Here is a 24,389-nt window from a genome sequence, read left to right as displayed (position 1 = left end):
CCCAGCCAAGAATTGGACCAGAGAACCTCTTGCTGTGAGGCAAAAAAATAAATAAAGGGAAAAATATGATACTTAAGAAAAGAAACAACAGAACATTAATAAATACAAGAACAAAGGATAATCTGTTTTAGTTCAGAATTGCAGTACCATTCTTACTAAAATACTACAAGTTACATTAAAGCTTTTCACATTTCCACATACTTTGCCACAGATTTTTTATCTTACTTACTTGCATAATATGCCACAACATTATTATTATTTTGTTTTCACTTCCAATTAATCACCTTAAATGTTAAAGAATCACTACATTTTTTGAAATGTTTAAGAATCTAAAAACATGCATGCGGAAAATATGAAGGTTGTTAAGACCCAACAATAAGAAAATAAACATGTCACTTCCCGCACAAGTCAATGAGCCAATTAAGACAAACACTACCAGAATCTAGCCAGTCCCTCAGTTCCACCCTGTTCTAAAGAATGTCACAAATTTGCAGATAATGTCACCATTGCCATAATCTATCAAAATAAACAGGCAGCTAAATGAAGCAGAACACCAAAAATATGACTTACAAAGCAACTTATTACCAAGTTATTAAGGCTTTTTTAATCCATGTACCCTCTGCATTCTCCTCAAAATAAAGCAAAACTGATGAATGTTTTGACTCAGGTTCTTTATTTCAAAATACAACAATACTAGGAAAATTGTATAAAAGGAATAATACATGACAGGGGTATTCATCATGGTAGGATTTAAAAATGCCTAGCATCAATTTAGTCCTGGGGATGAAACCTAGCTTAGGCATGACTAAACCTTACCCTAACATGCATCCTTATCATTGTTTCATAAATAATGTGCAACTCTAAAAGAAAATTTGGATTTTCTTGTCTTTTTTCATTGATTGGTCTCACCTTTCTGTGCCCAAATTCCCTCATTATGGTTCCAAGTTTCTTCCTGTTGCCCTGCAGATCCCTGGCAGCAATTGCTGGATTTGGATCCCTCCAGTCAACTGAAAGGCGATGGTGCCAAAGGTTTTTTCTCTCTTGAATGTGGGATTGTTTAATACTGGGATCAAAGTGATGAATTTCACATCCTTTTTCTACTAGGCTCCCTTCAAATCCACTGTCATCGCTACCCAGTCTGTAAAAGAAGAGGAGCCCCTGAAATAAAGGACTGAGCATTCAAAACAGACAAGGCAAGTACACTTATTTATAACACATTCTATGGAATCTTGGCACCATAAAAGAAAACAGTAAGATAATTAAAAGAAATCTAAAGATGCATAAATAATACGGTAGATATTGCATATTCAGTATAATCTCCGGGTCAGATAGCATCTCCAAAGGTTGATAATTGACCAAACAGAGTAATTTGTATGGCAGATAAAATAAGAGTACAGCTATTTAGCTAGGACTGTTCACAGATGTGGATAAATTAAACCTTAGTTAAAGGAATTTATTCCATGCATTAGGGAAATTATGGCACAAAAGGACCATCTGACTCATAAATAAGCACAATTTCTTCCATATCCTGTCTTTCGGCTTTTCCCGGTTAGGGGTCACCACAGCGGACCGCACAGCGGAACTCCGGTCCGCTAATGATTGGCAGTAGATTTTTACATGCTGGCTTGCCGGGCCTAACGCACAACCTTCAACGAAGGAACGCCCATTCACGCATGTCGCCACACAGAAGACGCTCTAACTGAGAATCGAACGGGCAATGTCTAACTGTGAGCTGACAACGCTACCGCAGCACCACCACCACAGTGTTCTGATCAGGCAGAAGAACAATTAACTGAAAACTTCTAATTAAAGTGGTTGCTTATGTTTCATGTGCTGAAATAGGGGTCAAAGTACACTCAGTATCCAGAGTGTCAATAATTTGTGTCCAGCACTCCAAGAGGAAAGAAATATTTTTCTTATGATGTAGTAAAACTTTGTAGATCTTGATATTCTTAGTAGCCATTTTCTTTAACACCTATTCAAGATATGTTTTTACAATCTAGCCAGTTCTAAGTAATTTACAGTTTGACTAATATGAAAATTGCTATTAAAATATAAGAATCTTTTACAAATATATGGGGATGTGAAGAGTAGCAAAATTACTGGAATGTGATTTAACGTAGTAGCCCAAATCTTTTAGTCTGGTATTTAAAGAAACCCAGAGTTAGTGAGAGCATTTACAACTCCAAAAATATGTAGTAACTCAGCTTGTTCTGAGTTACATGCATTGCATGAAGGTGAGAGATGTGGGGAAAAAAGATGCCAGTTTGGTTGGTGACATATAAACATTGTTAAGTATCATGAACTACATACAGAATAATTTCTTAAGGGGTATGTATTTCACATTAAACTGAACTGACTTATTTAATTCATGAGATGTAAGGGATAAGCCATTACTTGCCCAGTAAGATGGATAGATGAATGTACGGACAGAGGCCACTTCATAAGTATTTGATATAGGTTTGCCAGAATGAATGCAGAAACTGTTTAAATACAATAGCATTGTTAGACTCTAATTGCTCATTATTAATATAAGATACCAAATTTAATTTAAAATGGGAAGATAATCATTAGATAGCTATAATTTCTGTCTTATATTATCAGCCAATAGTGGGGTATGTGTACAAATACCCAAATTGTTTTATTTTTAAGCAATGGAAAAGTAGAATAATCCAGCATGTGATTATTTATTAGGATTTAGGTTAATTGGCTGTGATAACTCAAAGGGGATAATTAAATTTAGTATGTTAATTATTTTTTTGCAATAAATGTATTTTCCTGCTTTCAAAGTCATGCGCTCCTAAAATGTTGATGTCTTTTTGTTTTAAAAATAAGGTGGCTGAAGGGTTACAGTTGTAGCTCTGAAAATATTTATGCTAAATTCCAACTCATAGAGGTTGCCATAGACTACATTTGAATAATAAGTTATTATTCTTATCAATCTACTGGCATTTATAATCAAATAATAGAAAAATAAGTCAGGTAATCCCAGTCCACCTTGCTTTTTAGGTTTAATTAATTTGCTACAAGCAACTCAAGTGGATTTAAGTGAACAAATATACTTAACCTAGCACTGAGTTAATGTTTTAAAAAAGTCATAAGTATTGTATAAAAAGAAGAGATAAAATGGAATAAGATTCTAAGTAGAATGTTCATTTTTGACTTAAGCGATTTTTGACAGAAAGGGAAATTTTAATTCATCCTATCTTTGAATATCATTCACTAAATTTGACCATGTTTCTGCTACCTTTATACATTGTTTAAGAAGAAAATTATGACACCTGCATTACGGCCTTTATAAATGTCATGGTAATTAACTATTGTGAGGTGGTCTGTGTTTATTTCTGACCAATCTGAGTATCTACAATGTGGTTAAGCAGAGACAGTGGCCTGTTACTGATAATGCAGTATATACCCTGGACTTATGCAATGACCAGCTGTACCTTATTGCCATGCTTTTTGGCACAACCCTACACCTAATGCTATGATTTATGAGATGGTTGACAGTATGGATCAAGGAATGTGAGATCAGGTATAAGACTCTGCTAAATATAATCTGATGTAAGGGTGTAGGGATCTAAGTTGAAGATAGAAGTTTTAGGATTTGAGCTATACAGCTTTTACTTCTGGTATTTTATATAAAAAATCAAACACAGGTTATGAAATTGGATCAATATTCCAGAAGCAAGTACATAGTACAGTCTGTTGGAAATGAATTCCAAATTTTTTTAGAAACGTGAGAACTGGACAAGCCAGCACGGGATGACAATATCATACTAGAACCAGTATGAAGAAGCTGATTTATTTCCTTCCAGAGTTATTTTGTAGCCAGCTCCTTTACATAAAGAGAGATAAAGTCCTGACTACAGCCCAAGCAACCTGGTTTTGATCAGAAGCACCAGCACTTGTTGTAGCTGGCAGAGGGAAACCAGAACTTGGTTGGCTCGGCCCTCTTTGGTGGGGGGTATAGGGCATGTTCCTGGGCACTCAGTCCCACAGTAAAGTCCTTAGTGAAGACTGGATAACACAACAGCAATGGCTATGAGGGGTGCTGTGGCAGTCATAAGAGATTATATCTCCTGTGAAAATGCGTGACATGACCTTGTAGATGCCCATTGCACATTGTTCTCTGGGACTGGTGACTGAACATGTGCAGTGAGGTTAGGGATTTAAAAATCAGAAAGCCCCTAGTTAAATGGCCAAATAGCTCTCACTTCTGGCAAATGAATGGGACATATAGAACAAGGCAAAGAGGGCTTAGAGATCGCTGGGAAGGTGGAAAACTGAAAAAAAAAGAGTTATTTTGTAGAGTTAGGATTTGACTGTTTAGACAAGAAGAAATTTATTTTGCAGTTCCTGGAAACATTTAACAAGAGTTTCTTAGATGCATGTAAACATTTATATTGTTAGATCTTTTATCCTGTAGAAAGGGTACAGAAAGCGTGGCCATATTTTGTGCCTGCAAATCATTAATTATATTGTGCCCATGGGTCAGCATTGGGACCTCCTACTTTTTTCACATATAGGCTTTTGAGGGGAGTAAATGCACAAATAATATATAAAATGGTCATGTTAAATAGAACTATTTATAGCACTTGAAGCTAGGGTCATGTCGAGTCATCAAGGTTTATTGCCTGTAGCTTTAAACCTATAAAACACAGTACTGGTTTTGCACTTTGGAATGTTGCCAAATGACAAAAATGGGCCAGTGATCACTTAACAAATCAGATAGAATACCTGCTGTCTTTATATTAACATGGTGCATACAGAAAATCTAATTAAGGATACAAAGTCTATTGAAGGTTTCCCTACCATACTTAGAAGTGACATAACCTGACCAAAACCATAGAAATAAACAGGTCATGACAGAAAGGAACCACTGACAGGTCACTTTATGGTTAAATGGATGAAAATGAGGAACTCGGATATTATTTGAGAATTGTGCTAGCAGAATATATATTTATACAGTCCCCAATATACCTTATGTGATGGTTGGGAGGGTGGCTTAAGGGCTAAGGTCTTTGCCTTGCGCCCACAAGGTGCAGGGTTTGAGTCTCACAAGGGATAATTGGCTAGGCTTAAAATGGCTCGCAAGGGCAGTTAGCTTAGTACTAAACTATGAACTTATGACTACGACGTTCAATCATTTTATGCTTTCCAGTAGAACATTTACAATGACTAAATTTATGTCAAAAATAGTCAAAAGCTATTCATGTTTCAGTGTGCATTCAGACCTATTTTTCATAAAAATAACAACCAGACCAGTTGCTTTATTTTATTATTTATTTTATTTAACATTTATTAACTGGGAAAGTCCAACTTGGAATGAGCCAATTTTCAGTGGAGGCCCAGATAGAAGCGCTCCAAATGCATGTTTTTGTAACGTTGGAGGAAACTGGAGCAAACCCACATGAATGCAGGGAGGACATGCAGATTCTGCACAGAAAGCACCCTAGCTAAGAATCGAACTGCAGAACCTCTTGCTGTCAGGCAACAATGCTACTGCTGCACCACTGCACAGTCCAAATATATGGTCCTGACTAAAGATGGAGAGGCCTACACAGTAACAATTGTGTAAATGTCTCAGTAGAATGTTAGCAGTTTACAGTTCGATAAGGTGCTGAATTTGCTCACAGTACAGATGTTCCTGGCATTAATATGAAGGAATTTTACTACATTATTAATTTATTAATTACTACATACCTACAGTGTTTTAACAGATACTCATATCATTATTATAGTATACTACTAATATGAAGGATTTTTAAATATTTTTATTAAAGACGATATTTTAAAAAAGGGACATATGCACATATACAGTAACAGAAACAAACCAGAAACAAACCATATTAACATTTAATTTACTTTCATGCAGTATACACATATTTTCCTTTTAACAACTGTCACTCCAGCATTGCATAAATTGCTCAATCCCTGCCTTCCCTTAAACCTCTCTCCTCCTCCTGAACATCATTCCTCGTGTATTGTTCCCAAATATTACATTTATTTCAATGTAATTTGCTAATTTTTTCTAAAGATCCCACCTCCAGTTCTTTACAGTATTGGACACTTTAGTTACACTTGGTTTAGATTTTGATTTCCATTTTGTAGTAATTGCTCTTTTAGCAGCCAACAGCATTAAACTTAGTAAAGCTGTACTATGCCTGGGCGATCTAGATCCTGCATCCCAACTCAAAATAATTATTTCCTTATGTATAAACATTTGCTCCCCCATCATTTCTGACAAAGTACTCTGCACGGATTTTTTTAAAATCTACTAGCTCATTACACTCCCCCCAAAAGCATGTTCCTAATTACTTCTCTCTTTCCCATTACACCTCCAGTGTTTACTAACTACCTTAGGAAAAATGTTGTGACCATACCTGACCATGAGCGAGCAGTGTTTTATTGGAAGTATTTAGTGATGGACCAGGATTTTGATGTAAATAAAGCTGCACTAAGAGCTCAGAAGTTCTAAACAGTTTCAGTGATATAATTTTAAATAAATTAGGATCTGCTCGAGTAAATATGAAGTCTAAATGAGTACTTAAAGAATCTACAGAGGCCACACTATGCTTACAGAACAAGTCAGTTTATAATAAATATACTCTCTGGATAAAGTGAAGGAGTGAAGATTGGAGAAAATTGACCTATATCTATACCTATAAACCTATAACTATGAAAAGTAACAGCAAAGAATAAAGGGCAGAAAATAAAAAGGATGAAGTATCAAAGAGAAAATGTGTCAAAAATTCAGGAAGTAGGAAATGAGTCCTAGGATGGAAAAGGATTAGAAAAATAATGCCTTGCACTGGCATATAAAAGCCTGCAGTATAGCGGTGGCAAGACATAATAAGGATCCAGACATCATTTATACAAGCCACTAGGAATGAGTCAGAAAAGACTAGAATATATAAGGAGAGAAAAGGGGCTAGTATGAAGTATCAGTAACAGATGAAAATGTGTTAGAGAAAAATGTGGAACATATTTATGACAAATCTAGAAGCAGCATGAATAACTAAAGCAAAGTAACAGATAAAAAGGCACGGAACATTAATACTATATTTCATTGCATTCCAGGAAATCATACAATAATGAAACCAGAAAGAGTAGAAATCATGACAGAAGCAACAACAGATTTAAAAAGTTATGTGGTATAAAGAGATACAAGCACAGTCCCCACTGCTCACTGTTGTCAGAAACTGATGAGAGAATGTGAAAAAGGGTAGAACACTGCTACCTCTGTCAGTTTGAAGACCTGAAAAGATAACAGTAGGCTGGAGAATAAGAGAATTAAGTCTTACAAGAAAGATGATGACAGAAATGGAAAGGAGGAAGGAAAATGTAGTGCAGTGATTTTCAAACAGGGTTTTTCAGAATTCAGGGGTTATTTTTAGCTTTTGTCAGGACTTTCTCCACAGATTTCGCTTAATGTTCTTTTCATAGGAGATTTAAAAATGTATCTGTCCATAGATTCAGCAGCTAAACAAATGCCATTGTTATGGCAATGACAGAATGGGTATAGTCATTCACCAGCTGATTCATTCTCTTGGTAAAGTCAAAGCAAGTTAAGTACTATGTTTTAATTCAGTTTGATGAAAAATAAATTACTCTGTCATCACTGTCTTGTTATTAAATAAATGTACCTTTATTATTTCCTTAGTGTCTTTCTATATACCTATTATATATGAAATTACATTTCCATGGCAGGTGAAATGAATGGGGTTCTATGAGTAACACTGGTTTCTGTACAGTTATGTCACCAAAGAAAATGTAGAAAAACACTGGTTACTGTAGTTTACGTAACAGAAAAGGCAGTATGTTCAAAAACAGCTACAAGATATATATTTTTTCAAGGATTCTCAAAATGTGAATTAGAACAGAAAGAAAGACTAGTGGTAGAAGAAAGGTATGAATAAAGTACAGTTGTGTACACTTACCATAAATGTAGATGTTCGAGTGTATTCACTGTTGCAGTCATCACATTTGGGTTATCTGCTTGCAGTAGCCCTCAGTCGGCCTGATTAACAAAGTCTTGGGTCCTGTGTCGGTTGCTGTCTCATCTTCCATGACATCAGGTAGTCAGGGGTATAAAGCATGCAGCCGACGTCATTACATCAGTTTTTCTTGCCCCAGATGTCAGGTGCCCCCTAGTGGGGAAGCAATTAAATATATATACAAGGTTATACCTCCAACAAAAAAGCAAATAGACCAAAAAGCTTTTATGCATAGTAAAGGAGACTAGAGAGAATAGAGGTAGAGCCAAAAGAAGTCAGGGGGCTGGAGGGAGGGTAACCAGGACTGCAATAGTGAATACACTCGAACATCGACATTTACAGTAAGTGTACACAACTGTACTATGTTCTTCGTGTTTCACTGTTACAGTCATCACATTTGGGTAGATTCCCAAAGCTAAGGATGGGTGGAGGAATTTAGATAGCATTAGGGCCAGCTATAAGGCCCTGCAAGACTGCAGTGGCAAAGCCAGCTCTGGATTTAGAGAAATTTGGCAAATGATAATGCTTGGTGAAAGTATGCACAGAACTCCAGATAGCAGCTTCTAGGATGTCTCTGGTAGGTATGCCTCTGAGAAAGGCTGTAGAGGTAGATGCAGCCCTGGTTGAATGGGGTCTAATCCCCTGTGGGATAGGTTTTCCATGGCGCTTATAGCAGAAATGAATGCAATGGCCTATCCATTTAGAAATGGTTTGCTTTGAAATAGCCTTCCCCTCTGCCCCTGCAGCAAATGCCACCAGCAGTTGTTCAGATTTCCTTTGAGGTTTATTCCTATCCAAGTAAAATCTAAGTTGTCTGTGCACATCTAAGGAGTGCAGTATACGTTCCCCTTTGTTCTGTGGATTAGAAAAGAAGGTTGGCAAATTAATGGATTGATTAAGAGCCACACTGGACACCACCTTGGGCATGAAGGAGGGATTGGTCCTGATGGATACTCTATCTGCACGAAAGATGATGAAAGGCTCCACTGCCATAAGGGCCTGTAATTCAGATACCCTTCTTGCTGAAGTGATTGCTAAAAGGAAAGCTGTTTTCCAAGAGAGGAATTTTAACTCTGCAGTTGCAGCTGGCTCAAAAGGAGGAAAAGTGAGTTTTTCTAATATGAAGTTAAGGTCCCAGGCTGGAGTTGGGGCTCTCCTGGGTGGTCTTAAGTTTTTGACCCCTCTGAGGAACTGCTTGAGCAGTGGGTGGGAAAAGAGGGTTGGTTCTGTGTTGTAATGAGCTGAAATGGCTGAGGCGTGAATTTTGATGGAGGAAAGGTAAAGCCCTTGTGAAGCTTCTCAGTTAAGTATTGAAGAATTTGAGGTAAGTTGGAAGCTGCTGTGGCCATCCCTTGAGTTTGGGTCCAGGCACAGAATCTTTTCCATTTTTCAGCATAAGACTTTCCAGTACTAGGCCTCTTTGCCTCCAAAATGACATCCAACACTTGTTTACTGAGGGATGGTAACGGAGAGATTAGGTAATTAGTCAGGCTGCCAGGTTTGAAGCTGGGGGTGCAGAATCTGACTCTCCTGCTTTGACAGCAGGGTAGGGGTCTGAGGCAGGTGCCATGGAGCTAGCTGTAACACACTGCGCAAGAGGGGGTACCAGTGTTGGCATGGCCAGTCTGATGCAATCAGTATCATCCTTGGTTTGTCCTGTTTGATCTTTAGTAGTACTTTGGAGAGGAGAGGCAGAGGAGGAAAGGCATAAACTGACAGATTTTTCCAGCTGAAGGACAGAGCATCCACTTTCCAAGCTTGTTTGTGGGGAGTCTTTGTGCAGAATTTGTCCAATTGGTAGTTATGGGGGGAGGCAAACCGGTCTATATTTGGGCTCCCCCATTTGTTTTTCAACATGTTGAAAGTATTTGGTTCCAGTTTCCACTCGTGTGGGTCCATGAGATTTCTGCTTAGTTCATCTGCCAGTGTATTTAGTTTTCCTGGCAGGAATTGAGCCTGTAGATGCACTTGGTAGCTCAAGGCTGTGTTCCACAGAGCCATGGCTAGTCTGCAGAGCGGGTAAGAATAGGTACTCCACTGCTTTTTTATGTACCACATAACAGTGGTGTTGTCCATCTTTAGTATTAGTTGTCCTGGAAGAATGTGGTCCTTGAAGGCTGTCAGAGCATTTTGTATAGCTAACATTTCTTTTTGTTTGATATGCAGGTGGATTTGACTTGGGTTCCATTTGCCCTGAATGCACTTCCCTGCCAGGTCAGCCCCCCATGCATAGTCTGATGCATCTGTTGTCAGGGTTTGGGCGGCAGGGGGTAGAGTGAATGATAGTCCCTTGTTTTGGTGGCAGGCCTCTGCCCACCAAAGGAATTCTAACCATAGACAAGGTATGATATGAATCATTGCTTCTAGATCCTGAGAATGTTGACACCATAGGCTTTTTAGATACCACTGTAGTTTCCTCATATGCAGTCTTGCATATGGAATTAGTAGAATGCATGAGGCCATGAACCCCAAGGCTTGCAGTATTTGCCTTCCAGATAGCAGGCTTTTTGTGGCCACTAGTTTGAAGTAAGTTGTCAAATGAATTTGTTTCTCTGGCATGAGGAAAGCCATCTGGGATGTTGTGTTCAAGCTTGGTCCCAGGAATATAATTTGTTGACTGGGTACCAGATGTGATTTCCTTTTGTTTATGGTGTACCCCAGACAAGTTAACACCTTTTGTACAAATGCCAGATGATTCAGAAGTATGTCCTGGCTTTCTGCCTGAATTAGACAATCGTCCAGGTATGGGTATATTTGAAAATTTCTTTGCCTGCAACATGCAATGATTGGAGCTAGGCACTTTGTGAATACCCTGGGAGCAGTAGATAAGCCAAAGGGCAGTGCAGAGAACTGATAGTGCATGTAGCCTGCTCTGAAGCATAGGTACTTCTGCAAGATTCCCTGATTGGGATGTGCAGATAGGCTTCATTTAAATCCAGTGTTGCCAACTGGGCATCCTTGCCTAGCATATGAGGTAACTGGTGAAGAGTTAGCATCTTGAATTTTGGAACCACCAAAAAGGTGTTTAAGGCAGAAAGGTCCAGGATCAGACGCCATGAGTTGTCTTTTCTGGGTAACAGAAAAGGAAAAAGACACGGTCACACACAGCAGACAACTTTAATCCAAAAACAGTAAGCGCTTTCATGGAATCCTTCCGCTTCATCAGACTAACAGTGAATGCAAAGAACATCACATTTAAAAAGATTCACTATATCAAATTAACCAATCAACAGTTATGCTAGTAATTAGAGCCCTATTAACACTAAAAAGGCCATAGTTGCAATACCTAATATAAAATAGAAAGTAACTACATTCATATCAAGTAGGTGAACATATATAACATTTAAATACATTATAACCAAGATGCTTTATAAATAAAAACAATAGCATAAATATAACAATTTATATAAAATATTAATGTAAAATCAATCAATTAAATCACAGTACAACCATTTATAAAATGGATTTCAATGCTTAAGAGCTCTGGCTTTAAGAAAGGGTTTAAGGGATATTTTATTATTACGGCTTGGTGGCCTATCACCTTGAAATTTCAGTATGCATTCCTGTTCTGAGGCTTCAGTATTACTGCTCAGATCCCCCCCCTTATTAATAGGGATCACCTCAAGCACTAAAAACATAAACCAATGAATAGGTCCCTCTTTCTGTACATGTACAGCTAACACATTGCTCTCTTTCACATTCTTAATGTCACGCATGTGCTCTAGAATCCTGCCTTTTAAATGTTGGTTAGTCTTACCTATATAAAAGGCAAAACACTGTACACAATAGCTAAAATAAACCACATTTTTGGTATAGCAATCAGCATAAAAATTTGCTTCTATTGTAAAGCCCTTCTGTGGGTGTAAACATTGTCTCCCAACATGTATACTAGAACATGCGGTGCATCTCCTACATGTATAGGTGCCACGTCTGTCTGACTGAATATATTTATGGGTGCTTACAGCTTTATAACAAAGTTGTCTTTTAAGAGATCTATTACTCTTGGAAGTAAAAGATGGTTGCTCTCCCACTACTCCATTTAGTTCCTTCACTCTAGAAAGAATATCCCAATTATTCCTAACAATGTCACACACCACATGTATATTGCTTGCATAGGTCAGTGGCAGTCGTAGTACTTCACTATCTGACTCACCCCTCTCCATAGTACCATTAGCCCTAGCACTACGAGATCCCATCCCTTCACTACCTTCCTTGTTATAGTACGGTTTACACCTACCATCCCTTTCTCTCCAGGCTACATCAATCTGTCTATCTATCTCATTCTCTCTATATCCTCTTTCCATAAACTCATGTTTAAGGGACAATAGTGCCCTATGTAGTGTGTAATCATCATTATGTAAACGCATACAGCGAAATATTTGACCTTTCAAAACATTTAATTTAGTATGCCTTGGATGCATACTGCCGTTGTGTAAGAAATCATTTTTCCTAACAGTTTTTCTAAAAAGTGTAGTCGAAACCCAATTGGGGGCATTTCTAGTAATCTCCACATCAAGAAATTCAATCACTCTATCAGAGTATTTGTAAGTAAAGTTCAGAAACGGTGTGATGTTATTAATGTATACCAGAAACTCATTAAGACGTTTCTCGGTATCATGCCATAGCAAAAAAATATCATCCACGAATCGTTTATACCATACGACAGATTCAGCAAATGCATTGTTGTCCAAAACATAGGTAGTTTCTCATTGCACAAGAGATAGGTTGGCATAGCTATTAGCACAGGCAGTACCCATAGCTACACCAACCTTCTGTATAAAGTGTTCATCGCCAAACATGAAAACATTGTTCTCTAAAATAATTTCTAACAATGCACAAATTAATCTAACCTTACTTGCTTGAACATTCCTTGCATGTACTAATTCTCTAATATTCTCTATGCCCCAGGCATTAGGAATCACTGTAAATAAGGATTCTATGTTTAAAGTCACCAACCAACAGGGATTCTCTAATACTTCCAAGTATGTCCCTAAATCATTAAGGAAATCCTTAGTATCCTTCAGGACAGTGGTACATTCACATAGCACAGGATGTAAATTCCTTTCAATGTATATTGAAAGAGGATCAGTAGCCCACCCCTTGCTAGACACAATGGGATGCATAGGGGGGCTAACAAGGTTCTTATGAACCTTGGGTAGGCCATACATTATAAGAACCATTGGCAATTTTACATTGAAATATTCAAAGAGTGGCTCTTGAATCATTCCTGTCACAAATAAATCAAACAGTAAAAACTGTGTCAGTGACTGCCTTAAGAGCAATATCAGATATCTGACAATACATATTCATGTCATTAAGAAGATACTTCATTTTGCGTATATACATCTCCTTATCTAATATGACAATACCTCCCCCTTTATCAGCAGGGTGTACCTCAATACATGTCAGACATTTCAGTTCAATCAACGCTTGTCGTTCAGATACTGACAAATTACAAAATGCATTATAGTCACTGCTGGTAAACCTCTCCCTGAGTTGCTTCTCACATACTTCTATAAACAAATCAATTACAGAGTTACTGGGAGGAACAAACATGCTCGTTTTTTTTTAAAAATACATTGCTCATTAGTAGTCCCTTGAAAAACAATCTTCAAGGTAAGAGTTCTTCCAAAAAGTTTAAGTTCTTTAATAGCATTAGTCTAAGACTAAGTCAACCTTTTGTGCTGGTACAAAACTTAGGCCCCTATTCAACAGAGTTAACTGAGAATCAGTCAGAACATGGGAAGAAATATTAAACACTAGACCTGTTTGGCCTTTTTCCAGGTCCTGTCCTGCTTGTCGACGCTGTGTGGGCATCTTGTTTTCCCATTCACAGCTCGACTTTTGGACCTCTCTCGTATTGGGAGTGGGCTGTGTAGTAAAAAAGCCCCTTGTACTTTACGAGTAGCATCTACTTCAGCTTGACCAACATTCTCACTTTTAGTAGAATGCGTATCATGTATAGCAGCCATATGTTTAGGTTTAACTGCCAGAAAACACAGTTTAGTAGAAGAGGACGCTTCACTCACCTCTCCATTCCTACTAATACTCGTAGGGGTAGCTTGCGGTCCCCTGTTGACATTATTAGAGTCCAATTTATTAGTATTGATAGTAGTTTTAGCTGCTTCTCTTATTGCTGACTGAGGCAGATCCTTAGCCTCAGCTCCCACACTGTTGTCGTAACCACACCTACTTCCTGTATCACGTTTAGCTGCATCAGAATTATTGCTGGCTCGATTCCAAAAGAAAACATTGCCAGTTTTAAAATCATTAAGGTCTCTATGTGTCTTCCGGGTTTTAGTAATAGAAAGCCTCTTTTCAAACATAAAGATCTGATCGTGTAGGCTGTCAAGCTTATCAGCCAAAATGTCAACAGGGTAACTATCTAATATCTCATTCTGTAATGAATGTATGTCTCTCAGCAGCTCATCCTCTTCTGGACTAAAAAAGTCCAATAGGAGTTGCATATATTTAGAGCTGCATTCAAGGTTCAGGGTTTGCCAGCGCCGTAGGAGTTCAGGGTATGTTTGTCCATAACTGGGCATAGTTAACACTCGAAGCCCTCTAGGTGAAATATTCAATTGAAGGGAAGCTTCCAAATGAAAGCGCTGCCACTGCAGACTTAAACTTATGGAGCTTATTTTCAAGTGCTCTATAAGATTTTGAGAAGCTCTCCTGCTGGTTACAATCGATAGTTTGCACCTCTTGTTGTTGTAGAAGCATATCCCCATATGCAACTATTTTTGGATTAAAGTTGCCTGCTGTGTATGACCAACGTGTCTTTTTGCTTTTCTGTTACTTGCAGTTCTACGTTGGTTACTTTATTCAGTGCTGAGGGATTTTCTGTTTTTTGCATTTTGTACTTGTCACCCTCATCTGAACATGGCAGAAGGAATTGGACCTACAATCCCTGCAGAAGCAGCCATGAAGGTGGGGCTTATGAGCAATAAGAATAATGGTAAAAGAATGAGTGATCGGTTTGTCTCTCTGTTAAATTTTCAAATGAATCCCCTGTTAGCCTACACAATCAGATCTCTATGTATGAAAAGAGGCTTTCTATTACTAAAACCCGGAAGATAGATAGAGACCTTAATGATTTTAATACTGGCTATGTTTTCTTTTGGAATTGAGCCGGCAATAATTCTGATGCAGCTAAATGTGATACAGGAAGTAGGCGTGCCTCAGTCAGCAATAAGAGAAGCGGCTAAAACTACTATCAATACTAATAAATTGGACTCTAATAACGTCAACAGAGGACCGCAAGCTACCCCTACGAGTATTAGTAGGAATGGAGAGGTGAATGAAGCGTCCTCTTCTACTAAACTGTGTTTTCTGGCAGTTAAACCTAAACATATGGCTGCTACACGTGATATGCATTCTACTAGCAGTGAGAATGTTGGTCAAGCTGAAGTACATGCTACTCGTAAAGTACAAGGGGCTTTTTTACTGCACAACCCACTCCCAATACTAGGGAAGTCCAAGAGTCGAGTTGTGAATGGGAAAACAAGACGCCCACACAAAGTCGACGAGCAGGGCAGGACCTGGAGAAAGGCCAAACAGGTCTAGTGTTTAATATTTCTTCCAATGTTCTGACTGATTCTCAATTAACTCTGTTGAATAGGGGCCTACATTTTGTACCAGCACAAAAGGTTGACTTAGTGAATGCTATTAAAGAACTTAAACTTTTTGGAAGAACTCTTACCTTGAAGACTATGTTTCAAGGGACTACTAATGAGCAATGTATTTTTAAAAAAACGAGCGTGTTTGCTCCTGCCAGTAATTCTGTAATTGATTTGTTTATAGAAGTATGTGAGAAGCAACTCAGGGAGAGGTTTACCAGCAGTGACTATAATGCATTTTGTAATTTGTCAGCATCTGAACGACAAGCGTTGATTGAATTGAAATGTCTGACATGTATTGAGGTACACCCTGCTGATAAAGGGGGAGGTACTGTCATATTAGATAAGGATATGTATATACGCAACATGAAGGATCATCTTAATGACATGAATACGTATTGTCAGATATCTGATATTGCTCTTAAGGCAGTCATTGACAAGATACAGTTTTTACTGTTTAATTTATTTGTGACAGGAATGATTCAAGAGCCACTCTTTGAATATTTCAATGTAGAATTTCCAATGGTTCCCATAATGTATGGCCTACCCAAGGTTCATAAGAACCTTGTTAACCCCACTATGCATCCCAGTGTGTCTAGCAAGGGGTGGGCTACTGAGCCTCTTTCGATATACGTTGAAAGGAATTTACATCCTGTGCTATGTGAATGTACCACTGTCCTGAAGGATACTAAGGATTTCCTTAATGATTTAGGGACATACTTGGAAGTATTAGAGATTCCCTGTTGGTTGGTGACTTTAGACATAGAGTCCTCATTTACAGTGATTTCCAATGCCTGGGGCATAGAGAATATTAGAGAATTACTACATGCAAGGAATGTTCAAGCAAGTAAGGTTAGATTAATTTGTGCATTGTTAGAAATTATTTTAGAGAACAATGTTTTCATGTGTGGTGAGGAACACTTTATACAGAAGGTTGGTGTAGCTATGGGTACTGCCTGTGCCAATAGCTATGCCAACCTATCTCTTGTGCGATGGGAGATTACCTATGTTTTGGCCAATAATGCGTTTGCTGAATCTATCGTATGGTATAAACGATTCGTGGATGATATTTTTTTGCGATGGCATGATACCGAGAAGCGTCTTAATGAGTTTCTGGTATACATTAATAACATCAACTTTACTTACAAATACTCTGATAGAGAGATTGAATTTCTTGATGAGGAGAGTACTAGAGATGCTCCCAATTGGGTTTCGACTACACTTTTTAGAAACACTGTTAGGAAAAAAAATGTCTTACACAATGGCAGTATGCATCCAAGGCATACTAAATTAAATGTTTTGAAAGGTCAAATATTTCACTCTATGCGTTTACATAATGATGATTACACACTACATAGGGCACTATTGTCCCTTAAACATGAGTTTATGGAAAGAGGATATAGAGAGAATGAGATAGATAGACAGATTGATGTAGCCTGGAGAGAAAGGGATGGTAGGTGTAAACCGTACTATAACAAGGAAGGTAGTGAAGGGATGGGATCTCGTAGTGCTAGGGCTAATGGTACTATGGAGAGGGGTGAGTCAGATAGTGAAGTACTACGACTGCCACTGACCTATGCAAGCAATATACATGTGGTGTGTGACATTGTTAAGAATAATTGGGATATTCTTTCTAGTGTGAAGGAACTAAATGGAGTAGTGGGAGAGCAACCATCTTTTACTTCCAAGAGTAATAGATCTCTTAAAAGACAACTTTGTTATAAAGCTGTAAGCACCCATAAATATATTCAGTCGGACAGACGTGGCACCTATACATGTAGGAGATGCACAGCATGTGCTAGTATACATGTTGGGAGACAATTTATACACCCACAGAAAGGCTTTACAATAGAAGCAAATTTGTATGCTGATTATTATACCAAGAATGTGGTTTATTTTAGCTATTGTGTACAGTGTTTTGCCTTTTATATAAGTAAGACTAACTGACATTTAAAAGACAGGATTCTAGAGCACATGTGTGACATTAAGAATGTGAAAGAGAGCAATGTGTTAGCTGTACATGTACAGAAAGAGGGACCTATTCATAGGTTTACGTTTTTAGTGCTTGAGGTGGTCCCTATTAATAAGGGGGGGGGGGTAATCTGAACAATAACACTGAAGCCTCAGAACAGGAATGGATACTGAAATTTCAAGCTGATAGGCCGCCAGGCCTTAATAATAAAGTATCTCTTAAACCCTTTCTTAAAGCCAGGGCTCTTAAGCATTGAAATTCATTTTATAAATGGTTGTACTGTGATTTAATTGATTGATTTTACATTAATATTTTATATAAATTGTTATATTTATGCTATTGTTTTTATTTATAAAGCATCTTGCATATAATGTATTTAAATGTTATATATGTTCACCTACTTGATATGAATGTAATTATTTTCTATTTTCTATTAGGTATTGCAACTATGGCCTTTTTAGTGTTAATAGGGCTCTAATTACTAGCATAACTGTTGATTGGTTAATTTGATATAGTGAATCTTTTTAAATGTGATGTTCTTTGCATTCACTGTTAGTCTGATGAAGCGGAAGGATTCCGTGAAAGCACTTACTATTTTTTGGATTAAAGTTGCCTGCTGTGTGTGACCAACGTGTCTTTTTGCTTTTCTGTTACTTGGAGTTCTATGTTGGTTACTTTATTCAGTGCTGAGGGATTTTCTGTTTTCTGTCTTTTCTGGGTACCAGGAAAAGTCTTGAGTAGAAACCTTGTCCCTTTTCCTCTTCTGGTACAGTTTGAATAGCCTTTATGCTTAAGAGAGAGTACTTGCTTTTGAGCCTCTGCCCACTGATTTGGGGTAGATCTGGCCAACTGTTTGGGATTGGTAATGTTTGGAAGTGGAATCTGTATCCTTGGGGAAACTATATTTAAAACCCATTTGTCCTGGGTAATGAGTTCCCAGTTTTTTGCCTGCAGAGCAATCTTTCCCCCTACAGGAGCAGTCAGTTGAGAAGTGCTTGGAAGTTTTAAAATTAAGTCATTGAGACAGTTTACCATAGGGGGGAGTCTTACTACTCTTTGATTTGGAAGTGGGAGCCCCCCACTGTTTAGTCCTGTACGTACCCTAGGACTGAAGCCTGAGTGTTCTGTTGGTTCTGGGTTTGGACTGAGAAGGCCTGGAAGATGCAGGAAAGGACCAAGTCTTAGAGGGCCAATGCCTACTAAATCTAGGAGGCTGTACTTGTAAGAAATCTTTAACAGTTTGCTTTGATTTAGATTTTTCCTCCATCTTTTTAAGAACTTCTTCTGCTTTGTTGCCAAACAGGCGGTCCTGATTTAAGGGAGCATCCAGCGATTTAGCTTTAACATGTTCTGGCAAAGATTGCTCCTTAAGCCAGGCATGCCTTCTAAGTACAGACCCAGTGACAGCAGCCCTGCAAGATGACTCTAGTGAATCAAAACCACATTGCAAAGTATGTTTTCCAACTTGTTCAGCAGAATGCATTAAATCCTGTAAATCCTTGTTTTCAGCACAATCAGGAATCAACATCACTTTCTGTTTAAGCAATCCAATAATGTGCTGCTGATACTTTAACATATGAAACTGGCAATTTAAGGCCCTAATGGCCAAGGTTGCAGAAGTGTATACCTTCTTACTCCATCTAATCAGCACCCTGGAGTCTCTATCAGAGGGGGGTAGGATTCTTGGCAGTAGTAGCCTCAATGCCCTTGGGTCCCTATGAAATGGTCTCAGGATCCACAGTAGGATTTTTAAAAAGGAACTTGTGAGAGTCAGGAACCCTGTAATATCTATCAGGTTTTCTGGGAGCAGGAGGTAAAGATTCAGGGGCCAAGCTAGATTCTGAAAAGGCATCATCAACAATGTCTAGTACAGGAGGGATAGCTAAAGGCCTGTGCTGGGGTAGGAGCAAGAAATCCCTAAGCCTCTTTTTAGAATCAGAGTAATCCTGGCTTTCCCAATGAAAATGCTCCCTAAGAGTATGCAAGGTTTCACCAAAAGTGAAATCCTCTGGGGGGTGAAGCAAAGAGAGTCCTCTGCATCAGAATCCTCATAAGCAGAAAAGGGTAAATCCTGGTCATCAGAGGAAACAGAAATTTCAGAATCCTGGTCAGAAGTATCATAAGCAAATTCAGTCTTAGGTCTCTTAGAGGGGGAAGGTTGGCTTCCCCTGATTAAAGTAATAAGGTCTTCAGCTATTCTTATCATTTGTTTTTAGGCATAGAGGCCTGACCATGCGGTCTGGGCATTGGTTTTCTAGGCATGGTTCGAGTTTTAGGCCTTGAAGAAGAAGATGGCATTAGTTTAATATGCAAGTCAGTAGGCCTGAATACACCCTCAGAAGCCGGTGCCTGCACAGCGGCTCCGGACCCATCCAAGGTAGAGACATCTGCAGGTTCCACAGTTAAAGCATCTCATGGCATACCGGACTCCGAATGGGTATCAGTAGAGGCCTGCGAATCTGAAGTGGTGGGTATCAGGGGCTGCGAAAGTGCCTCACTGAGTACCGGCGAACTGATGACTGGTTTAGGAAAAGCATTGTCGGCTGCTTTGGACCTATGTGGCCTGTCTCTGTCTTTATCTTTGCGTTTTTTTTGGAATCTCGGTAGTCGGATGGCTTACCAAAGACATATCTGGATAATTGAACCAAGTACCAAAATATTTAGAAGTGAAAATATACCGACGACAAATAGTTTGTTGATTAAATAAGGTACAAAACCGACAGCGAGGTACGTCATGGTCAGGGCCTAGGCAAGGAATACAGTATGAATGAAAATCTTTATGAGGTATTTGCTTTCCACAAGTAATACAATTATTGACTTTTACTGACATCGGTTTAGAACAAGAAAAAGTTTCCCCAATGGGGTACTTAGCTTTAGTTGAAGACTTTGGTTCTGAAACTTGAAAATGAAAATTTCAGGAGTGGGCCGACTGGCACTTGTGAACTGCTTCTGCTTCAGCCACTGCACGGCAAGAAAGACTGATGTAATGGCGTCGGCTGCATGCTTTATACCCTTGACTACCTGACATCATGGAAGATGAGACAGCAACCAATGCAGGACACAAGACTTTGATAATCAGGATGACTGAGGGCTACTGCAAGCAGATAACCCAAATGTGATGACTGCAACAGTGAGACACGAATAACATCCACTGCAGGGGCAAATAGCAAGCAAAATATCAGAAGTTAAACTGTAAAAGTAGTGTAAGTGCTAACAGAGTTGTACTGCAATACCTGAATAGTAATATAATATTAATTTCAACATACCCAGAGGGTAGCAAACTAATGGTAATAACTGACTACTGAGACACAAGTGAGGGTGTCATTCTGATTAGTGCTGAGTTAATCCATGTGAAGTACAAAGAAGTAAAATCACCAAGCAGGAAATTGCCTGAGAGGTGGCAGCAGCTACAGCAGCAGAAGCAATATATAACTCTGAAAAAGCCGGAAATGCAACAGTATGGCAGTTAGAACACAACTGAAAGTTCAGGTCAGTATACATGTCTACCTGATAGTTTGGAAGCACAAATGTCAGGAAAAAAGCTAATGTGTAAAAGCAGACACGTGCACAGACAACAAAACTTGCATTCTGCACTGGATAAATGACAGCTTTTACTCTATTCAGCCTCTCTGTCCAATAAAACGCAAACATGTATTCATACAACCTGTATGGACAGTAAGAATCCCTCTCTCTCTCTCTCTCTCTCACACACACACACACACACACACACACACACACACACACACACACACACACGCAAGCACACACACGCATGCATGCACGCACACACACACACTTATCTGCATAGCCAGCACTGCTTATCTGGATCGGCAGTCCGAGCAGGGTGATGCTGCTCCACTGCTCCCTGTGCCGATTCTGCCCTACTGAAATGCACAGATGCACATAGCTGCATACCCTTATGTTCTTTCTGCACTGACCTCCAAAGAAGTTACATAATACTACATACTACATACTATGAACTTTACCCTCCAGAGCAGTGGACCAGGATGCTGACACATCCCCAAAGCATAATATAAGCCCTGCAATCACTGGATTCACATGTGGTGCTGAACTTCTCACTGCTTAGTAGAGCAGAATTGTGATACTGAGCAGTGAGGGAGTTATGAATTGGGACAGTTTACATAACACACAAAGCAACTTGCTCACCTCTGTGTGTTAGATAAACTGTATTCTACCCAAGGTATCTTTGAGCTAAATTATGTACATCAGAGGCTATTAATTGTAATGGCTGCTGTCTTGGTTATTATCCTATATACATATCACAGAGATACATTAAGGCAGAGATGATTAATTAATAAATTAACTTTTGGACAGATAGCTGAGTCAATTAATTAAGTAATAGTAGGAGTAGCAGCAGAACAGCAATTACTTAACTTTTTGAAAAAAATATGTAAATAATGGTGAAAAAGTGCAGTTAAATTAAGAAATTAAATAATGGTGTCTGTAATGTCTGACCTTATTGGAGCACAGGTGGTGGAGAGACACTAAAACATAAACTAAGTGTGAGCAGTTAGATGTTTTAAAGCCGTATATCAGCCTTAGAATGGTACTGAAAATCTAAGTGAGAAGAAACTAGAACAAAGATGTAGCAGAGCTATCGAGTGAAAAGGGAAGATAATGGAAGAGGAAAACTGCAGCAAAAGAACAAGGGTTAACAAAAGAAAACAAACAGTGACTTGGTTTGGCTACAGTGTACACTGTCACTCTACTTTTCACCCTTCCAATGGGATTATAGCAATTTAGTCAAATCCTGTAACTTGTGAAACAACAAACATGGTAAAATATTAAAATGGCACAGGATTAAAATCAAACCTCTGTAGAGACAATGGTACAGTGTGTGTGGACCACTAGTTCAGCTCACCTTACTTAGAATGGGTGAAGAGATCCTGGTGCACCACAACAGAAGGGCATTTCTTTCACCCCTGGGGAGGCAGAAGAGGTGAAACATTGCAGTGCATTTGAAATATGATATATGATATTGTAGATATGTCCTCATGGCTTGTTTCAGCTTGATCTGTTGCACTGGAACACAACATCATGCCTTGACGTTTTCACACATTTTTTGAGGATCACTGGAAACGATCACTGAAGTCTCTAGTATTATTTTTAAAATTCAGCCCTTAAGGCTGGATATTCTTGCACAAGATATGTTTTCTCATGTGCTTGGAGACCTAGCTAAAGCTCCAAGTAAAAGTCTCCAGCTCATCTTGTGGGACCGCCAGGTATTCCCAGGCAAGATGAGAGATATACTCTCTCTGACACTGGCTAAATGCCCATGGCATTCCTTTAACCATGTTATCTGCTTTCACCATAGCTGCCCCTAACCTACACACCTCCATCCAAACTTCTATCAGCTATAACCTTTTCATTGGATAGCTAACCATACTTGTCTCTATGACTCTAATGTATATACTGTTGCATAATATCAGTGTTTGACTCAGACTTTGATTCTCACTGTATTTGTCATAGTGCATTATCCTTGTGTAATTTTGTCTCCAGGGCTGAGACTGAAATTGGTCATTTGTGATCGGTACTGTATCCATTTAACAAATTCAAATAATAAATAAGCAAACACATGAACAAACGTTCTTAAACTGCTCCAGGACTTCCTACCCATATACCATGCCATGCTATCAATGCCAAAGGCATCCTCAAATTTCCTCATAAGGTAAAAATAAAATTTAATACATTAAGTCCAAATGGTCTTAACCATGACTGTTCATGGAAAAGTTTATTATAAATTTAATAAGGTTATTTTCATTCTTAAAAAGTGTATATTATGTTTTTTAAATATATATGTATTTTGTTTTTTTCAATGTATGTTTAATGTGATGAATTTAATTGTTTAATTGATTGAAGGGGAGTGTCTTGTTAAATGTATTTAAGGCTTGGTGTTAGGTATTGCTGAAGTTTTACTCTGTAAAGGCAAGTTTTGCCGAGGCGCTAGAGACTAGATAACTCATTTGTATTTTGTTTGAGACTTGAAGTGGATTAAATATTTATCCATACGTGCATTGGAGTTATTCTTCTGTGGTATTGTTATATCAAGTGTTCTGGACTTTTTTGGTGGTTTACTGCATCTCTTCATGGCTAGTGACTCCTTTGATGTTCAGAGAATCAGTGATGGATAACACGCAAAAATTTGATAGTTTTCTGATTTCTCAAACGGAGCAGCAGGTCTGAAGTGGGTAATATGACGGTCAGAGAAGATACATCTGTTCCTGAAAGAGCTTCAGCATTGTATAACAAATGGCAGCAGGACAGAAAACTGTGGCAGCAAAATCCTTTTGCAAGAATTGGCAAAATCGGAAACTGCAGTTGCTCCTGAAATTCAGGACTTATTTGCACAAATAGAGAAATTGTTGTAAAGAAACGCCTGTTTTTTAAATTTACAAAGTTTGCATGAGTTATTGGATATCACCTCGAGGTTTGAAAAATCCATTGATCTCATGATCTCATGAATGCTGAAGACAAGTTTCATGAGAGATGGATCTCATCGCAGCAGTAAAGATTGGTCCATACTAATAGAAAGAGACATTTTAAAAAACATAAACTGAGAGAAGAAAAAAAAATCTATGTGTAGATATCTGCAATAAGATCAAGAGTGATGATTTGCAACAATTTTTAGTGCAAACTAACCAGCAATTATTAGAATATGAATCTGATTTAATAGAGCTTAAAAAGAATAAACTACAGAGATTTGGATTACGACAGCAAGAGGGCATTCCTATTGACCAACAATCCTAAGACGAAAACTTAAACCGAAGCCGTGAAAGTGTG

General features: G+C 38.4%; 1 protein-coding gene across 1 annotated transcript in view; it reads right to left on the bottom strand.

Annotated features, from left to right (window-relative positions):
- Positions 1-24,389, bottom strand: part of METTL24 (methyltransferase like 24) — a 705,212-nt gene that overhangs the window by 258,037 nt on the left and 422,786 nt on the right. Inside the window, exon 4 of the mRNA XM_044066694.1 lies at positions 910-1,138. Within this exon, the coding sequence (XP_043922629.1) occupies positions 910-1,138 (229 nt within the window). The remainder of the gene's footprint in view (positions 1-909; positions 1,139-24,389) is intronic.

This window comes from Protopterus annectens, chromosome 1.part0 (assembly GCF_019279795.1).
Source record: "Protopterus annectens isolate FY-2018-M chromosome 1.part0, PAN1.0, whole genome shotgun sequence".
Classification (NCBI taxonomy): Eukaryota; Metazoa; Chordata; order Ceratodontiformes; family Protopteridae; genus Protopterus; species Protopterus annectens.
This window is presented reverse-complemented; position numbering and strand designations above follow the sequence as displayed.